The sequence below is a fragment of the Mobula hypostoma genome, chromosome 6 (genome assembly GCF_963921235.1).
Source record: "Mobula hypostoma chromosome 6, sMobHyp1.1, whole genome shotgun sequence".
Classification (NCBI taxonomy): Eukaryota; Metazoa; Chordata; class Chondrichthyes; order Myliobatiformes; family Myliobatidae; genus Mobula; species Mobula hypostoma.
Genome location: NC_086102.1, coordinates 93,762,950 through 93,780,589, shown reverse-complemented (window position 1 = coordinate 93,780,589; position 17,640 = coordinate 93,762,950). Strand labels below are relative to the sequence as shown.

The 17,640-nt window shown below is 42.3% G+C and overlaps 1 protein-coding gene across 1 annotated transcript in view; it reads right to left on the bottom strand.

Annotated features, from left to right (window-relative positions):
• Positions 1–15,860: 15,860 nt before the first annotated feature.
• LOC134348209 (coagulation factor VII-like) overlaps positions 15,861–17,640 on the bottom strand; it is a 106,944-nt gene continuing 105,164 nt past the window's right edge. Inside the window, exon 8 of the mRNA XM_063051236.1 lies at positions 15,861–16,596. Coding sequence (XP_062907306.1) covers positions 15,968–16,596 — 629 coding nt within the window. The 3' untranslated portion in view covers positions 15,861–15,967. The remainder of the gene's footprint in view (positions 16,597–17,640) is intronic.

The following is a 17,640-nucleotide window of genomic DNA, read 5'->3' as shown; positions in this document are numbered from 1 at the left end:
TCCCTAGGACCCGATGGATTCTCTGGAGAATTTTATCAGGTTTTTTCCTCCTTATTTATACCACATTTATGTTCTACCCTTACAGATTCCTTTAAGGTAGGAAGGTTTACCGCAGTCTTTTTACGAAGTTTCCATTTCGCTTATTCTTAAAAAGAATAAGAATCTTACTGAATGTTCTTTGTATAGACCTATCTCTTTACTCAATTTTGATACTAAAATTTTGTATAAAGTGTTGGCTTGCAGACTTGAAAATATTATATCTTCTATAGTTTCAGATGATCAGACAGGATTTATTAAAAATCGATATTCCCATTTTAATATACGGCGTTTGTTAAATGCTATGCATTCTCCATCTAAGGAAATATCAGAATGTGTGATATCTTTGGATGCAGAGAAGGCCTTTGACAGAGTTGAATGGAATTATCTTTTTACATCCTTAAAATATTTTAATTTTGGACCTAATTTTATTCATTGGATTAAATTACTTTATTTATTTCCCTCCACTCAGGTTCTTACTAAACTTCAGAATTACAAACCCTTTAAACTCCAACGTGGGACTAGATAAGGTTGTCCTTTGAGCCCTCTGCTTTTTGGTTTGGTTTTAGAACCCTTAGCAATTGCCTTTTTGAGAGTCAAAAGAGGTTACTGGTATTTTAAGGAGAGGTACTATTCATAAAGTATCGCTTTATGCTGATGACTTATTACTTTTTATATCTAATGTTACAACCTCTTTACCATCAGTGTTCTGTTTACTGTCTAATTTTAGTCAGTTCTCAGGATATAAATTAAATTTACATAGGAGTGAACTGTTTCCTTTAAACAATTTAATACCAACTGGTATTAACCTTCCTTTTAAAGTATTAAGAAAACAATTTACATATTTAGGAGTAACAATTACTAAAAATTATAAAGGTTTATTTAAGGAAAAGTTTTTAACTTTAACTAAAAAGCATTTTCTAATTGGTCGCCTCTCTCTTTATCACTGATTGGCCGAATTAATTCTATTAAAATGAATATCTTACCTAAATTTATATATCTTTTTCAAGCTGTGCCTGTTTTTATTCCTAAATCTTCTTTTTTTGACTCTCTGGATTCAATATGTGCATATTTCCCCTTACTGTGATAGATGTACTAGTGGAGTGGCCACACTAATTCATATGTTTTGAACATGTCAGAGCCTTGAAAAATTTTGGAAAGATGTATTTCAATCTTTTTCTGTACTTTTCAATGTTAGTTTTAAGCCCAATCCCTTGACTGCTATGTTTAGCATTGTTGAGGATAGCGCTTCAATACTGAAGCCATTTGATTTGCGGGTATTGGCCTTTATGTCTCTTATGGCCAGGAGGGCAATCTTGCTCAAGTGGAAGGAGGCCGCCCCGCCCACTCATGCTCAATGGCTATCTGACGTTATGCCTAGATCTAGAGGAGATTCGCTGTTCGACTTCTGATTCTAAACATGATTTTCTAATGTTATGGGGACCTTTCTGAGTTATTTTCATAATCTTTGAACTGTTATTAAAGTATGGATCTGAGCCATTATTATTATAATGTTATATGGTAAGGTTTTTTTTTTCTTCTCTATTTTTTACCAACCAGCTCATTTTGGTAGTCGGGGTAGATTTTGTAAAATAAAATAAAATTACTTTATTTTATTTCATAATTCAATCTTTTTTTCTACATGATTGATATGTGATTTAAATGTAATGTAATTCATGTTACTTGTATCCTTATGAATTTTGTATTTGTATTCATGCAATTTTTATAATATTATTAAAAAGATTGAAAAGAAATTGCACATTGCACATTCAGACAGAGACATAAAGTAAAGATTTTTACTCCTCTTGTATGTGAAGGACGTAAAAAATAAAATTCAATTCAATCCAATTCAATTTCATTATGTTCATTATGAGTTGGAGAAGATTTGTTATATCATCAAAGACTCTTGCAAATTTCTTCAGATGTACCGTGGAGAGCATCCAGACTGGTTGCATCACCATCTGTTATGGAGGGGCTGTTACACAGGATCGGAAAAAGCTGCAGAAAGTTGCAAACACAGCCAGTTCCATCATGGGCACTAGCCTCCCCAGCATCGAGGACATCTTCAGAAGGTGATGCCTCAAAAAGGTTGCATCCATCATTAAGGACCCTCATCATGCAAAAATGCCTTCTTATTGCTACCATCAGGGAGGAGGTACAGGAGCGTGAAGACACACAGTCAATAATTTAGAAACAGCTTCTTCCCCTCTGCCATCAGTGTTCTAATGCATAGTGAATGCATATACGTAATCTCACCAATTTTCCCTCTTTTTGCACTACTTAATTTCATAAATATATAAGTAGTTCTTATTATAATTGATAGTGCTTTTATTTATGTTTTCCACTGTATGGCTGCCTGAAAACAACAAATTTCACAACATATGCTAGCAGCATAAAACCTGATTCTGATTCAATTCCCTTGGAAAGATTCAAGATTGTTTAGTGATAAATCCAGTACGCAAGTGTAATGGAGAATGAAATAATTGTTACTCCAGGTCAGATGCAGGACCACAAAAAAGATGTTTTTAATGGATTGATTGGATGTCCATAATGTGATGCTAGGCTGTACATAATGTGCAAAACAGAAAATGATAAAGCAGCTTCACTGCTTGGGGAAAGAACTGTTTTTGAGTCTGGTGGTCCTGGCACGGATGCTACATAGACTCCTCCCTGATGGGAGTAGGACAAACAGTCCATGAGCAGGCTGGGTGGGATATTTCATGATGTTACTGTCACTTTTCTGGCATCTTTCTGTATATATTTCATTGATAGTGGGGAGGTTGGTGCCGGAGATACATTGGGCAGTGTGACGACCCGTTGAAGAGCCTTCCTGTCCACCACAGTGCAGTTTCCGTACCATGCAGTGATATAGCTTGTCAGGATGTTCTCTACTGTGTATCTGTAGAACAACATGAGTATAGTTCAAAGTTTAAATTAAACTTATTGTCAAAGGACATATATGAATATTTGGATAAGTATGGACTGATTATGATAGTCAGCATGGCTTTGTTAATGGTAGGTCATGTGTAACCAATCTTATAGAGTTTTTTGAGGAAGTCTCTAGGAAGGTTGATGAAGGCGAGGCAGTGGATGTTGTCTACATGGACTTTAGGGAAGGATTTGACAAGATCCCATATGGAAGGTTGGTCGAGAAAATCCAGACACTTGGCATTCAAGATGATGTTGTAAATTGGAATAGAAATTGGCTTTGTGGGAGAAGCCAGAGAGTGGTAGTCGATGGTTGCCTCTCTGACTGGAGGCCTGTGACTAGTGATGTGCTGCTGGGATCAGTGCTGGGTCCTTTGTTGTTTTTCATTTCTATCAATGATCTGGTAATGTGGTAAACTGGATCAGCAAATTTGTAGATGACACCAAGATTGGAGTTGCAGTGCATTGAGGAAGACTGTGAAAGTTTACAGTGGGATCTTGCTGTTATGTCTCCCCGCTCGCTGGAAAACGGAGACATGTCCTTCTCCCTCATTAGGGAGAGAGAAAGCCTGTGGTGTGTTGTATACTGGGTGAAATGTGAAGTCTTTGGGGTAACTGCAAGTCTGTGTCTTTGCTATTGCTTTGCTCACACTTGAGTGCTCAGTGGTGGGTGCCAGTAGGGGAAGGGGGATTGTTGCTTGCTGCCGCTTACGCACGGGAGGGAGGGGAGCTAGGGGGACTTTGGGGTTCTAACATTTAACTGTCGTTTATTCTTTGCGGCACTCCTCTGTTTTCATGGATGGTTGCAAAGTAAAAGCATTTCAGGATGTATATTGTATACATTTCTCTGATATTAAATTGGACCTTTGAACCTTTGAACCAGCTGGAAAAATGGGCTGATCTTGAGAAGAGAGTGGGCCCCACCAGGCTCCCCAGAAACAAACCAGGTAAAGCAGCTGGACTTTGACCAATGTGGAAGCAAACTGGAACTCTCCATAAGGACCTACTTTGCTCTGAGTAGCCATTGACATCTGATGACCTTAAATGAAATAAACAATATTATCCTTGGCAGCCTGTCCTCTGCAGGAGAGCAGATTAAATGTTCAGAAGTATGATACACATGGGAAGGGACCCAGTCGCATTTATTGGAAGGGTTTCAAGACTATATATCTCTGACAAATAGTCTCAGTGAGATGTAACTCAAAAGGTCAAAGGAAGAAGATAATTTTCTAAAACTTTCATCTGAAGGAAGGTGGGATTTAAGGATAGAATGCTATGTGGCATTGCACTTACAGTACATTAGGGAAGAACCTTGATGCGATTTATCCCTCTCTCCTGTAAATTACAATATATCATCCATGATTGCATCAGATAGCATTGGATAGCATCTGAAGAGGCCATTGGAGCTGTGCTTAGCCATACAGTCGTGTGTGTATAGAGAGCAGAGTGGGACTAAGCACACAGCCTTGAGGTGTACCTACATTGATGATCAGGAAGAAGAAGATGCTGTTACCAGTCTTCACTGAGGACTGCCAATGAGGAAGTCAAGTGTCCAGAGGTACAGATCCCAAGAAACTTGATGATGAGTTTGGATAGAATGATTGTGTTGAATGTATAGCTCTAGCCGATGAACAACAGCCTTATTATCTCCTGTTACGCAGAGCAAAGTTAAGAACCAGAGAAGTCCCATTTGCTGTTGTCCTGTTGTGATGGTAGACACACTGGAACAGATCTAGATAATCTCTGAGGGAGGAGTTAATTCGAACATTTGAATAAAACTATTGAGCTCATTCAGGAGGAATGGGTCAATGCCATTTATACTATCCTATCACGCCTTTTGGGCAGCTACATTGTGCAAACCCTGCACAGCTATCAATTGTCCATCTTGTCATGGACAAGGATAGATCTGGTCCTAGGGTTGAGGTTCTGAACTGGAAGAAGGCCAAATTTGAAGAAATGAGAAAGGATCTAAAAAGTGTGGATTGGGACAGGTTGTTCTCTGGCAAAGATGTGATTGGTAGGTGGGAAGTCTTCAAAGGGGAAATTTTGAGAGTGCAGAGTTTGTATGTTCCTGTCAGGATTAAAGGCAAATTGAATAGGAATGAGGAACCTTGGTTCTCAAGGGATATTGCAACTCTGATAAAGAAGAAGAGGAAGTTGTATGAAATGTATAGGAAACAGGGGGTAAATCAGGTGCTTGAGGAGTATAAGAAGTGCAAGAAAATACTTAAGAAAGAAATTGGGAGGGCTAAAAGAAGACATGAGGTTGCCTTGGCAGTCAAAGTGAAGGATAATCCAAAGAGCTTTTACAAGTATATTAAGAGCAAAAGGATTGTAAGGCATAAAATTGGTCCTCTTGAAGATCAGAGTGGTCGGCTATGTGCGGAACCAAAGGAAATGGGGGAGATCTTAAATAGGTTTTTTGAGTCTGTATTTACTAAGGAAGCTGGCATGAAATCTATGGAATTGAGGGAATCAAGTAGTGAGACCATGGAAACTGTACAGATTGAAAAGGAGGAGGTGCTTGCTGTCTTGAGGAAAATTAAAGTGGATAAATCCCCGGGACCTGACAGAGTGTTCCCTCGGACCTTGAAGGAGACTAGTGTTGAAATTGTGGGGGCCCTGGCAGAAATATTTAAAATGTCGCTGTCTACGGGTGAAGTGCCGGAGGATTGGAGAGTGGCTCATGTTGTTCCGTTGTTTAAAAAAGGATCGAAAAGTAGTCCAGGAAATTATAGGCCGGTGAGTTTAACGTCAGTAGTAGGTAAGTTATTGGAGGGAGTACTAAGGGACAGAATCTACAAGCATTTGGATAGACAGGGGCTTATTAGGGAGAGTCAACATGGCTTTGTGCGTGGTAGGTCATGTTTGACCAATCTTTTGGAGTTTTTCGAGGAGGTTACCAGGAAAGTGGATGAAGGGAAAGCAGTGGATATTGTCTACATGGACTTCAGTAAGGCCTTTGACAAGGTCCCGCATGGGAGGTTAGTTAGGAAAATTCAGTCGCTAGGTATACATGGAGAGGTGGTAAATTGGATTAGACATTGGCTCGATGGAAGAAGCCAGAGAGTGGTGGTAGAGATTTGCTTCTCTGAGTGGAGGCCTGTGACTAGTGGTGTGCCACAGGGATCAGTGCTGGGTCCATTGTTATTTGTCATCTATATCAATGATCTGGATGATAATGTGGTAAATTGGATCAGCAAGTTTGCTGATGATACAAAGATTGGAGGTGTAGTAGACAGTGAGGAAGGTTTCCAGAGCCTGCAGAGGGACTTGGACCAGCTGGAAAAATGGGCTGAAAAATGGCAGATGGAGTTTAATACTGACAAGTGTGAGGTATTGCACGTTGGAAGGACAAACCAACGTAGAACATACAGGGTTAATGGTAAGGCACTGAGGAGTGCAGTGGAACAGAGGGATCTGGGAATACAGATACAAAATTCCCTAAAAGTGTTGTCACAGGTAGATAGGGTCGTAAAGAGAGCTTTTGGTACATTGGCCTTTATTAATCGAAGTATTGAGTATAAGAGTTGGAATGTTATGATGAGATTGTATAAGGCATTGGTGAGGACGAATCTGGAGTATTGTGTTCAGTTTTGGTCACCAAATTACAGGAAGGATATAAATAAGGTTGAAAGAGTGCAGAGAAGGTTTACAAGGATGTTGCCGGGACTTGAGAAACTCAGTTACAGAGAAAGGTTGAATAGGTTAGGACTTTATTCCCTGGAGCGTAGAAGAATGAGGGGAGATTTGATAGAGGTATATAAAATTATGATGGGTATAGATAGAGTGAATGCAAGCAGGCTTTTTCCACTGAGGCAAGGGGAGAAAAAAACCAGAGGACATGGGTTAAGGGTGAGGGGGGAAAAGTTTAAAGGGAACATTGGGGGGGGCTTCTTCACACAGAGAGTGGTGGGAGTATGGAATGAGCTGCCAGACGAGGTGGTAAATGCGGGTTCTTTTTTAACATTTAAGAATAAATTGGACAGATATATGGATGGGAGGTGTATGGAGGGATATGGTCCGTGTGCAGGTCAGTGGGACTAGGCAGAAAATGGTTCGGCACAGCCAAGAAGGGCCAAAGGGCCTGTTTCTGTGCTGTAGTTTCTATGGTTGTATGGTTCTATGGTCCACCTGTGATTCCAGTCTGAAACTGCGTCTTTGTTCCCGTAATAGCCTTCTGTCCGTCATAACCAGATTTCTGCTATGACATTGGGTTGCCAGCCTTAAATGTCACCGATCCAGGTCTTAGTAGATTACAAATCTCCTGGTTCATCCAGGGCTTGTGGCTGGGCAGGGCTCTGAACGTTTTTGTGTGAACACACTTGTTCATGTCCTTATGAAGTCAGTGATGGCTGTGGCATATTTATTTAGGTCTACTGACGAATCCTTGACATGGTTCAGTCCACCAGCTGGAAGCTACCTCAAAATTGCTCCTTGTTTCTGAAGTCCCCTTCTTTCTACTCTTCTTCACTGCTGCACTCTTCTGTCTCTGCCTGTATACAGGAAGAGGGAGCACAGCCAGATCGGGGCACGACTGCACAAGCGTGTGGACGTCAGCCAGTTAGAACAGCGAGAAGATTTTAAAAGGAGACGGCTTTATAGAGCGGGCATCAGAGCAGCGGGTGATGGAGTAGAGGGAGACAGAGTAGGAAGGCTTTGGCTCAATGGAGCTTTGCCAATAACGTGTAGAGGTGAGGTATGTTATCTGTGTAGAACACAGGCAGGAAGTATTTGTATGAGGCTTGTGTTCTGTACTGGGTGTCAGACGTGGGAGGTCCTGGACACTCCCAGCCTCCCGGATGGCCACATCTGCGCCAGGTGCATCGAGCTGCAGCTCCTTAGGGACTGCGTTAGGGAACTAGAGATGCAGCTCAATGACCTTCGGCTGGTCAGGGAGAGTGAGGAGGTGATAGGCGCTATAGGCAGGTAGTCATACCGGGGCCTCGGGAGACAGATAAGTGGGTAAAAGTCAGGAGAGGGAAGGGCAAGAGTCAGGTACTAGAGAGTACCCCTGTGACTGTCCCCTTAACAATAAGCACTCCTGTTTGATTACTGTTGGTGGGGGGGCCTACCTGGAGGAAGCAACAGTGGTCGTGCCTCTGGCACAGAGTCTGGCCCTGTGGCTCAGAAGGGTAGGGAAAGGAAGAAGGCAGCAGTAATAGGGGACTTTATAGTTAGGGGATCAGACAGGCGATTCTGTGGATGCAGGAAAAAAACACGGATGGTAGTTTGCCTCCCAGGTTGTTTCTGATCGCATCCACGATATCTTGAAGTGGGAAGGAGAACAGCCAGAAGTCATGGTTTATATTGGTACTAGTGGCATAGATAGGAAAAGGAAGGAAGTCCTGAAAATGGACTACAGGAATTTAAGAAGAAAGTTGAGAAGCAGGATCTCAAAGGTAGTGATCTCAGGATTACTGCCTGTGCCTCGCGACAGTGAGTATAGGAATAGAATAAAGTGGAGGATAAATGTGTGGCTGAGAGATTGGAGCAGAGGGCAGGGATTCAGATTTCTGAAACATTGGCACCTCTTTTGGGGCAGGTGTCACCTGTACAAAAAGGACAGATTGCACTTGAATCCCAGGGGGACCAATTTCCTGGCAGGGAGGTTTGCAAAGGCTATTGGGGAGAGTTTAAACTAGAATTACTGGAGGGGGGTGGTGGGAACTGAACTGAAGAGACAGAGGAAGAGGCAGTTGGCTCACAAATAGAGAAAGCTTGGAGACAGTGTGAGAGGGAGGATAGGCAGGTGATAGAGAAGGGACACGCTCAGACTGATGGTTTGAGATATGTCTATTTTAATGCAAGGAGTATTATGAACAAAGCAGATGAGCTTAGAGCGTGGATCAGTACTTGGAGCTACGATGTTGTGGCCATTACAGAAACTTGGATGGCTCAGGGGCAGGAATGGTTACTTCGAGTGCCAGGCTTTAGATGTTTCAGAAAGGTCAGGCAGGGAGGCAAAAAAGGTGAGGGTGTGGCACTGCTGATCAGAGATAGTGTCACAGTTGCAGAAAAGGAGGAAGTCATGAAGGGATTGTCTACTGAGTCTTTGTGGGTGGAAGTTAGAAACAGGAAGGGGTCACTAAATCTACTGGGTATTATTTATACACCACCCAATAGTAACAGGGACATCAAGGAGCAGATCGGGAGTTTCTGGTAAGGTGTAATAATAGCAGGTTTGTTGTGGTGGGAGATTTTAATTTCCCAAATATCAATTGGCATCTCCCTAGAGCGAGGGGTTTAGATGGGGTGGAGTTTGTTAGGTGTGTTCAAGAAGGTTTCTTGAAACAATATGTAGATAAGCCTACAAGAAGAGAGGCTGTACTTGATCTGGTATTGGGAAATGAACCTGGTCAGGTGTCAGATCTCTCAGTGGGAGAACATTATGGAGATAGTGATCACAATTCTAACTCCTTTACCATAGCATTGGAGAGGGATAGGAACAGACAAGTTAGGAAAGCATTTAATTGGAGTAAGGGGAAATGTGAGGCTATCAGGCAGGAACTTGGAAACATTCATTGGAAACAAATGTTCTCAGGGAAACATATGGGAGAAATGTGGCAAATGTTCAAGGGATATTTGGGTGGAGTTCTGCATAGGTACGTTCCAATGAGACAGGGAAAGGATGGTAGGGTATAGGTACCATGGTGTACAAAGGCTGTTGTAAATCTAGTCAAGAAGAAAAGGAGAGCTTACGAAGGTTCAAGAAACTAGGTAATGATAGAGATCTAGAAGATTATAAGGCTAGCAGGAAGTAGCTTAAGAATGAAATTGGAAGAGCCAGAAGAGGCCATAAGAAGGCCTTGGCTGACAAACCCCAAGGCATTCTACAAGTATGTGAAGAGTATGAGGATAAGATGTGATAGAATAGGACATATTAGGTCTGACAGTGGAAAAGTGTGTATGGAACTGGAAAAGATAGCAGAGGTACTTAATGAATACTTGGCTTCAGGATTCACTACAGAAAAGGATTTTGGTGATTGTAGGGATGACTTACAATAGATTGAAAGCTTGAGCATGTAGATATTAAGGAAAAGGATCTGCTGGAGCTTTTAGAAAACATCAAGTTGGATAAGTCACTGAGACTGGATGAGATGTACCCCAGGTTACTGTGGAAGGCAAGCGAGAAGATTGCTGAGCCTCTGGCGATGATCTTTGCATCATCAATGGAGATGGGAGAGGTTCCAGAGGATTATAGGACTGCAGATGTTTCTCCCTTGTTCAAGGAAGGGAGTAGAGATAGCTCAGGAAATTGTAGACTAGTGAGGCTTACTTCAGTGGTTGGTAAGTTGATGGAGAAGATCCTGAGAGGCAGGATTTATGAACATTTGGAGAGGCATAATATAATTAGGAATAGTCAGCATGACTTTGTCAAAGGCAGTTCTCCAAATACTCCAAGTGGTGTCTTACCAGGGTCCTATAGATCTGCAACATTACCTCTCGGCTCTTAGACTCATTCCCACAATTAATGAAGGCCAATGCACTGTGTGCCTTCTTAACCACAGATTCAAACTGCGCAGAAGCTTGGAGTGTCCTATGGACTCAGACCCCAAGATCCCTCTGATCCTCCACACTGCCAACAGTCTTGCCATTAATGCTATATTCTGCCATCATATTTGACCTACCAAAATGAACCACCACACACTGATCTGAGTTGAACTTCTCAGCCCAGTTTTGCATCGTATCAATGACCCGCTGTAACCTCTGACAGCCCTCCACATTATCCACAACACCCCCAACCTTTGTGTCATCACCAAATTTACTAACCCATCCCTCCACTTCCTCATCCAGGTCATTTATAAAAATCATGAAGAGTAGGGGTCCCAGAACAAATCCCTGAGACACACCACTGGTCACCAGCCCCCATGTAGAATATGACCCGTCGACAACCACTCTTTGCCTTCTGTGGGCAAGCCAGTTCTCGGTCCGCAAAGTAATGTCCCCTTGGATCCCATGCCTCCTTTCTTTCTCAATAACCTTGCATGGGGTATCTTATCAAATGCCTTGCTGAAATCCATGTACACTACATCTACTGCTCTCCCTTCATCAATGTGTTTAGTCACATCCTCAAAAAAAATCAATCAGGCTCTTAAGGCACGACCTGCCTTTGACAAAGCCGTGCTGACTATTCCTAATCATATTATGCCTCTCCAAATGTTCATAAATCCTGCCTCTCATTATCTTCTCCATCAGCTTAACAACCACTGAAGTAAGACTCACTGGTCTATAATTTCCTGGGCTATCTCTACCCACTTTCTTGAATAAGGGAATAACATCCGCAATCCTCCAATCCTCCGGAACCTCTCCTGTCCTCATTGATGATGCAAAGATAATCATCAGATGCTCAGTAATCTCCTCCCTTACTTCCCACAGTAGCCTGGGGTACATCTCGTCCGGTCCCGGTGACTTATCCAACTTGATGCTTTCCAAAAGCTCCAGCACATCCTCTTCCTTAATATCTACATTCACAAGCTTTTCAGTCCACTGCAAGTCATCCCTACAATCGCCAAGATCCTTTTCCGTAGTGATTACTGAAGCAAAGTATTCATTAAGTACCTCTGCCATCTCCTCTGGTTCCGTACAGACTTTTCCACTGTCACACTTGATTGCTCCTACTCTCTCATGTCTTATCCTCTTGCTCTTCACATACCTGTAGAATGTCTTGCGGTTTTTCTTAATTCTGTCCGCCAAGGCCTTCTCATGGCCCCTTCTGGCTCTCCTAATTTCATTCTTAAGCTCCTTCCTGCTAGTCTTATAATCTTGACCAGAGGATGCAGGGTGACTAGAGGATGCAGGGTGACTTGGATAGGTTGGGTGAGTGGGCAAACTCATGGCAGATGCAATTTAATGTGGATAAATGTGAAGTTATCCACTTTGGTGGCAAAAATAGGAAAACAGATTATTATCTGAATGGTGGCCGATTAGGAAAAGGGGAGGTGCAACGAGACCTGGGTGTCATTATACACCAGTCATTGAAAGTGGGCATGCAGGTACAGCAGGCGGTGAAAAAGGCGAACGGTATGCTGGCATTTATAGCAAGAGGATTCGAGTACAGGAGCAGGGAGGTACTACTGCAGTTGTACAAGGCCTTGGTGAGACCACACCTGGAGTATTGTGTGCAGTTTTGGTCCCCTAATCTGAGGAAAGACATCTTTGCCATAGAGGGAGTACAAAGAAGGTTCACCAGATTGATTCCTGGGATGGCAGGTCTTTCATATGAAGAAAGACTGGATGAACTGGGCTTGTACTCGTTGGAATTTAGAAGATTGAGGGGGGATCTGATTGAAACGTATAAGATCCTAAAGGGATTGGACAGGCTAGATGCGGGAAGATTGTTCCCGATGTTGGGGAGGTCTAGAACGAGGGGTCACAGTTTGAGGATAGAGGGGAAGCCTTTTAGGACCGAGGTTAGGAAAAACTTCTTCACACAGAGAGTGGTGAATCTGTGGAATTCTCTGCCACAGCAAACTGTTGAGGCCAGTTCATTAGCTATGTTTAAAAGGAAGTTAGATATGGCCCTTGTGGCTACAGGGGTCAGGGGGTATGGAGGGAAGGCTGGGTTCTGAGTTGGATGATCAGCCATGATCATAATAAATGGCGGTGCAGGCTCGAAGGGCCGAATGGCCTACTCCTGCACCTATTTTCTATGTTTCTATGTTTCTATGTTTTCCAGATCTCTAACATTACCTGTTTTTTTTTAACCTTTCATAAGCTCTTCTTTTCTTCTGGACTAGATTTACAACAGCCTTTGTTCACAAGGATGTTGCCTGGATTGGGGAGCATGCCTTATGAGAATAGGTTGAGTGAACTCGGCCTTTTCTCCTTGGAGCAATGGAGGATGAGAGGTGACCTGTATAAGATGATGAGAGGCATTGATCGTGTGGATAGTCAGAGGCTTTCTGTCCTTCTGAAATGACTAGCACGAGAGGGCACAGTTCTAAGGTGCTTTGAAGTAGGTACAGAGGGGATGTCAGGTAATTTACTTATGCAGAGAGTGGTGAGTGTGTGGAATGGGCTGCCGGCAATGGTGGTGGAGATGGATACTATAGGGTCTTTTATGATACTCCTGGATAGGTACATGGAGCTTAGAAATAGAGGGCTACGGGTAGCCAGAGGTAATTTCTAAGGTAAGGACATGTTCGGCGCAGTTTGTGGGCCAAATGGTGTGTATTGTGCTGTAGGATTTCTATGTGTCTATGTTAGATGGCTAGATTTACCCAAGTGACACTGAGGGAAGAAGTAGGAGGTGTTCTTGATGGCTGGCGATGTTGAGTTCCCTAGTTTTGCAGGTGATGTGCTGATCGTAGGTAGACAGAGACTCCTTCCAGATCGCCTGATTAAAGTCTTCCAACATGAAATGACAGGTGTCAGGCTACACCATTTCCTTTTTTGTTGATTACAGCTCGTTTCCTCAAGAGCTAGTTTGATGTCCGCCTGAGGTGAGATGTTGACTGCAGTCAGGAGAATAGCAGAGAACATAGGTGGAAGGTTGAAGCTGGTTGCTAGATGTTGTGTGTAATTTAGGTTTAATTTGATTTTCTTGTAAATGCTTGTATGATCTCTGTCCCTGTAATACTGCTGCAAGTAAGTTTTTCATTGCACTTGCGCAAATGATAATTATAACTTTGACTTTGTTGTATTATTGTAGTTATAAATCACTACTGCACAGGCACAGGCTCTTTGGCCCATCTAGTCCATGCTTAATCCTGTCGACTTGAACCTGGACCGTAGCCCTTCATACCCTGCCCATCCGTGTACTTATCCAAACTTCCCTTAAATGTTGAAATCAACCCCACATCCACCAGTTTCACACTCTCACCATCCTCTGTGTGAAGACATTCCCCCTCATGTTCCCCTTAAAAATGTCACCTTTCACCCTTATCCCATCATCTTTAGTTTTAGTCTCACTACACCTCAATGGAAAGATTCTGCTTGTGTTTACCTTGTCTATGCTCTTCATAATGTTGTGTTACATGCTCAAGGAGATGTTTTTTTTTGTGAGAATGATGTAATGGTCTTTTGGAGGTCACCTGATGTGATTTTCCCGCCGATGTGAGGTCACGTGATGACGTGCCCCGTGACTATATAAGGGTCGACCCAGGTGACGCAGTTGGTTTTTAAGTTTGTAGATTTCCAGGTAGAACGTGCTGTGCCTCTGTTTCTGTTGTGTTTGTTTTTGTGACGCAGTTTCATTTTTAAAATGGTTGGGCATTCTGTTGAAAGATTCCATATTACTTGGACTGGAAATTTGTGGCTGGATGTGCCAATTTACTCAATTCCAACAGTTGAAGGGAGAGTGAAGAATTTATTGAAGGATCGAGAGAAGTCGGCATTGTTTGGCAGTTTAATAAAGAATCGACCTTATTGAGTCTTCGTTGGAGGAGTACCTGCATCGAGATACCTCTTGCCAGAAAGAGCAAAGTGTTCATGCAAAAAGGTGCTTTCTCTCTCTCTCTAAAGGAATTTAAGGTCAGTCGATTTAAACTGTTTATTTCGGCATCATGAATCCTGTGGACAGAACCAGCAGTAAAGGTGCGTCCATGAAGAAATCTTTCTCCAGAGAAGTCTCTCCCAATTGAATGTGTAAAACTGTTGGACTTTTGAAGTTACCGCTCTAAGAACTATATCTGACTGTATCGCTTTAAGAACTGTTTTAGCATTTAACGCTTTAAAAACCAGAGCCGAGTGGAGTTGGTGAACGGCTGCATAATCTGTTAACTTCTGGTTAAAGTTTTCCTTTGTTCTTTTTTCCCTTATCATTTATACGTGTTTAATAAATGTTTGGTTGTTTTTATATAACCTGTCTCGATTGATATTCATTGTTGCCGTTTACATAACAGTTGTATATCTTTATCTAGTCTCCACTCATTCCCCTACATTCCAGCAAATGAAGCCCTAACCTACTCAACCTATCCCTATAACTCAGGTCCTCAAGACCTGGCAACATCCTTATGAATTTTCTGTTTATTCTTCCAATTTATTGGTATAAAGTATGAAGTATAAGTATAATTCCTGTGGGTAGGTGACCAAAACTACACACAACTCTCCAAAATAGGGCTCACCAATGTTTTATACAACTTCAACATGACATCCCAACTTCTGTACTCCGCATTGTGATTTATGAAGGCCAATGTGCCAAAAGTTCTCTATATGGCCCTGTCTACCTGTGACACCACTTTCAAGGAATTATGGATCAGTATTCCCAGATCCCTCTGTTCTACTGCGCTCCCCAGTGCCCTACCGTTTACTGTAAGTGCTACCCTGACTCGTCCTCTCAAAGTTCAACACTTCAGACTTGACTGCATTAAATTCTATCTGTTATTTTTCAGCACATTTTCACAGGCGGGCCAGATCCCTCTGCAAACTTAGCCAGCCTTCCTCGCTGACCACTACACCCACAGTCTTGGAGTTATCTGCTAATTTGCTGATCCAGTTTACCACATTATCATCCAGATGACAAGCAACCATACAGCACAGCACTCCTGTCGGAGAGGAAACCACATACTGCTGCAATCCGGCTTCTGCCGCAAAGACAATGGTGCATCCACTGGATTAGTGGAGTCAATTACTGGATGTCCTGCTGGAATGAATCATTGTATTTGGCATCAGGAAGTGGAAATAGCCAGGGCATGACTGGATAAACCTGGAGATGGTCAAATTACCTGATTCATCCATCCCTTCCCTCCACGCGAGACCTGAAGAGGCAAAACCCTGCTTCTGGATTGCTACAACACTCTTGGTTGGCTCCAAAAAATAAGTTCACTTTTATTCCATAGCGCTGAGAAAACAAATGACTATGGAATTGAACTTCTGGATATTACCTAAGCTGTGTTGTAATTAAAACCTACAGAAAGCAGTTCAGGACATTTGTACAATTTGTAAAATGGTCATTTAAGAATTTAATAAACTGATTCAGGATTTTACTAGTAATGTGGAAATAACACAATTGAATATTTAACATCAAGATCTTTATTTCTCAGAAACTACATGTCCCTTACTAGTTTAAGAAACTAACATGAGAAGTATTTGCCAATGGTTCTGATGATTCTGTAAGATTCTCAAAACTTGCACTTAGCGTCAGATTTGCAGGATTCAGGAACTGCCTTATCCAGTGGAAGTACTTGTGAATTTTGGTGTAGGTTCCATACTTGCCCTCACGGGCACACCCTTCACCCCAGCTAACTATTCCTGTCAAAAACCAGGTGCCTTTGTACTTTGTGACGTGTGGTCCCCCACTGTCTCCCTTACAAGTGTCTTTCGATGCCTCATAATATCCAGCACAGAACATGTTGTCAGTAATTTTATACTTGGTGGTTGACTGGCACAGAGATGTCCAGACAACTGGCACCTGGAGGATTTGCAGTATGTTAGCTACCAGCCCACCTTCGAGTACCCTTCCCCATCCAGTCACGGTGGAAAACCGAATTTGTGTTAATTCCCGCACAGCAAAGTCTGGCTCAGGTAAACAGATAGGAACTGCATAGTCATTCAGAGTAATGGGCACATCAAGCTTCAGCATTGCAATATCATTGTCAACAGTCTTAGGGTTGTAGTTCTCATGGTTGATCATTTCCGACACATTCCTTTTCTGCTCCGTCCCTTCTTCTATATTCAGCATATGTTCCCCTTCAGAGAGGAGTAAAGGTGAATTTAATTAGGCTCACTTATCAAGTCAATCCATTTGCCTTGTGCAGGCCAACAGTAAATTAACATTAGTTTCCAGGGTCCATCTGTTCAATGTTATTCCAAAACTCCATCAGATAATCACATTCAATAATGAGCATGCTTGGAATGGCAAATTCTAATCCCACACATTTTCATCAAACCCGTAAGATTCTACACACCGGGGGCAATTTAGAGTGTCCGAAAAACCAGTCAACCTACATGTCTTTAGGATATGAGAGAAAAGCACAACTCATGCCAGCACAAGGGGAAGATACTTGATCCTCATAGACAGCACCGAAGGTCAAGGTTGATCCCAGGTTAATGGAGCTAAGAGTCAGCAGCTCTATCAGCTGCACTGCTGGCTCACCCCTTTTCTGCAAATGCAGGCCTTCGAGAAGCACATGATGGGGTTTTTAACAATCAATGTGTGACTATGCTGAATCCTTTAAGAACTAAAGAAATGGCTGGCTATGAATTTGGCATTTGCTCAGTTGTTGATGTTATTTGGTGAAAGCTTTAAATTGAACAGTACTTCTGTGTAGACATAAATTAAACTTTTTTAGAACAGTATAAAACTTTTTCTAGCCCCTGATTATTCTTTACTTATGTGTGAAATCCCAAACAAATCACCTGAAAATTCAATGAGTTATACCCAAATCCATCTAATCCCCACATCAAACCACAGTAATCCCCATTACAGATTCCCAGACCAATCTGGCCTCAGCTGCACACTACCAATCCAAACTTCATGACATTATCTCAAATTGGTAGATTTTCAGTTATCTCATTTCCATGCAAATGAAACCACAATACAGAATTCAAAAACAACCATATTTTGGGCTGCTCATTGGCCAATTTGGGGGCAGCTGCAGGGAATGTTGGAAGATAACACAGGACTTGTGTAAATGGCTGGTTGTTGGTTGGCACAGATTCAATGATTTCAGTGATTCACTGGGCCTGCCTCCATGCCACATCTCTTTATTACTCTACCACCCTCCTTCACAA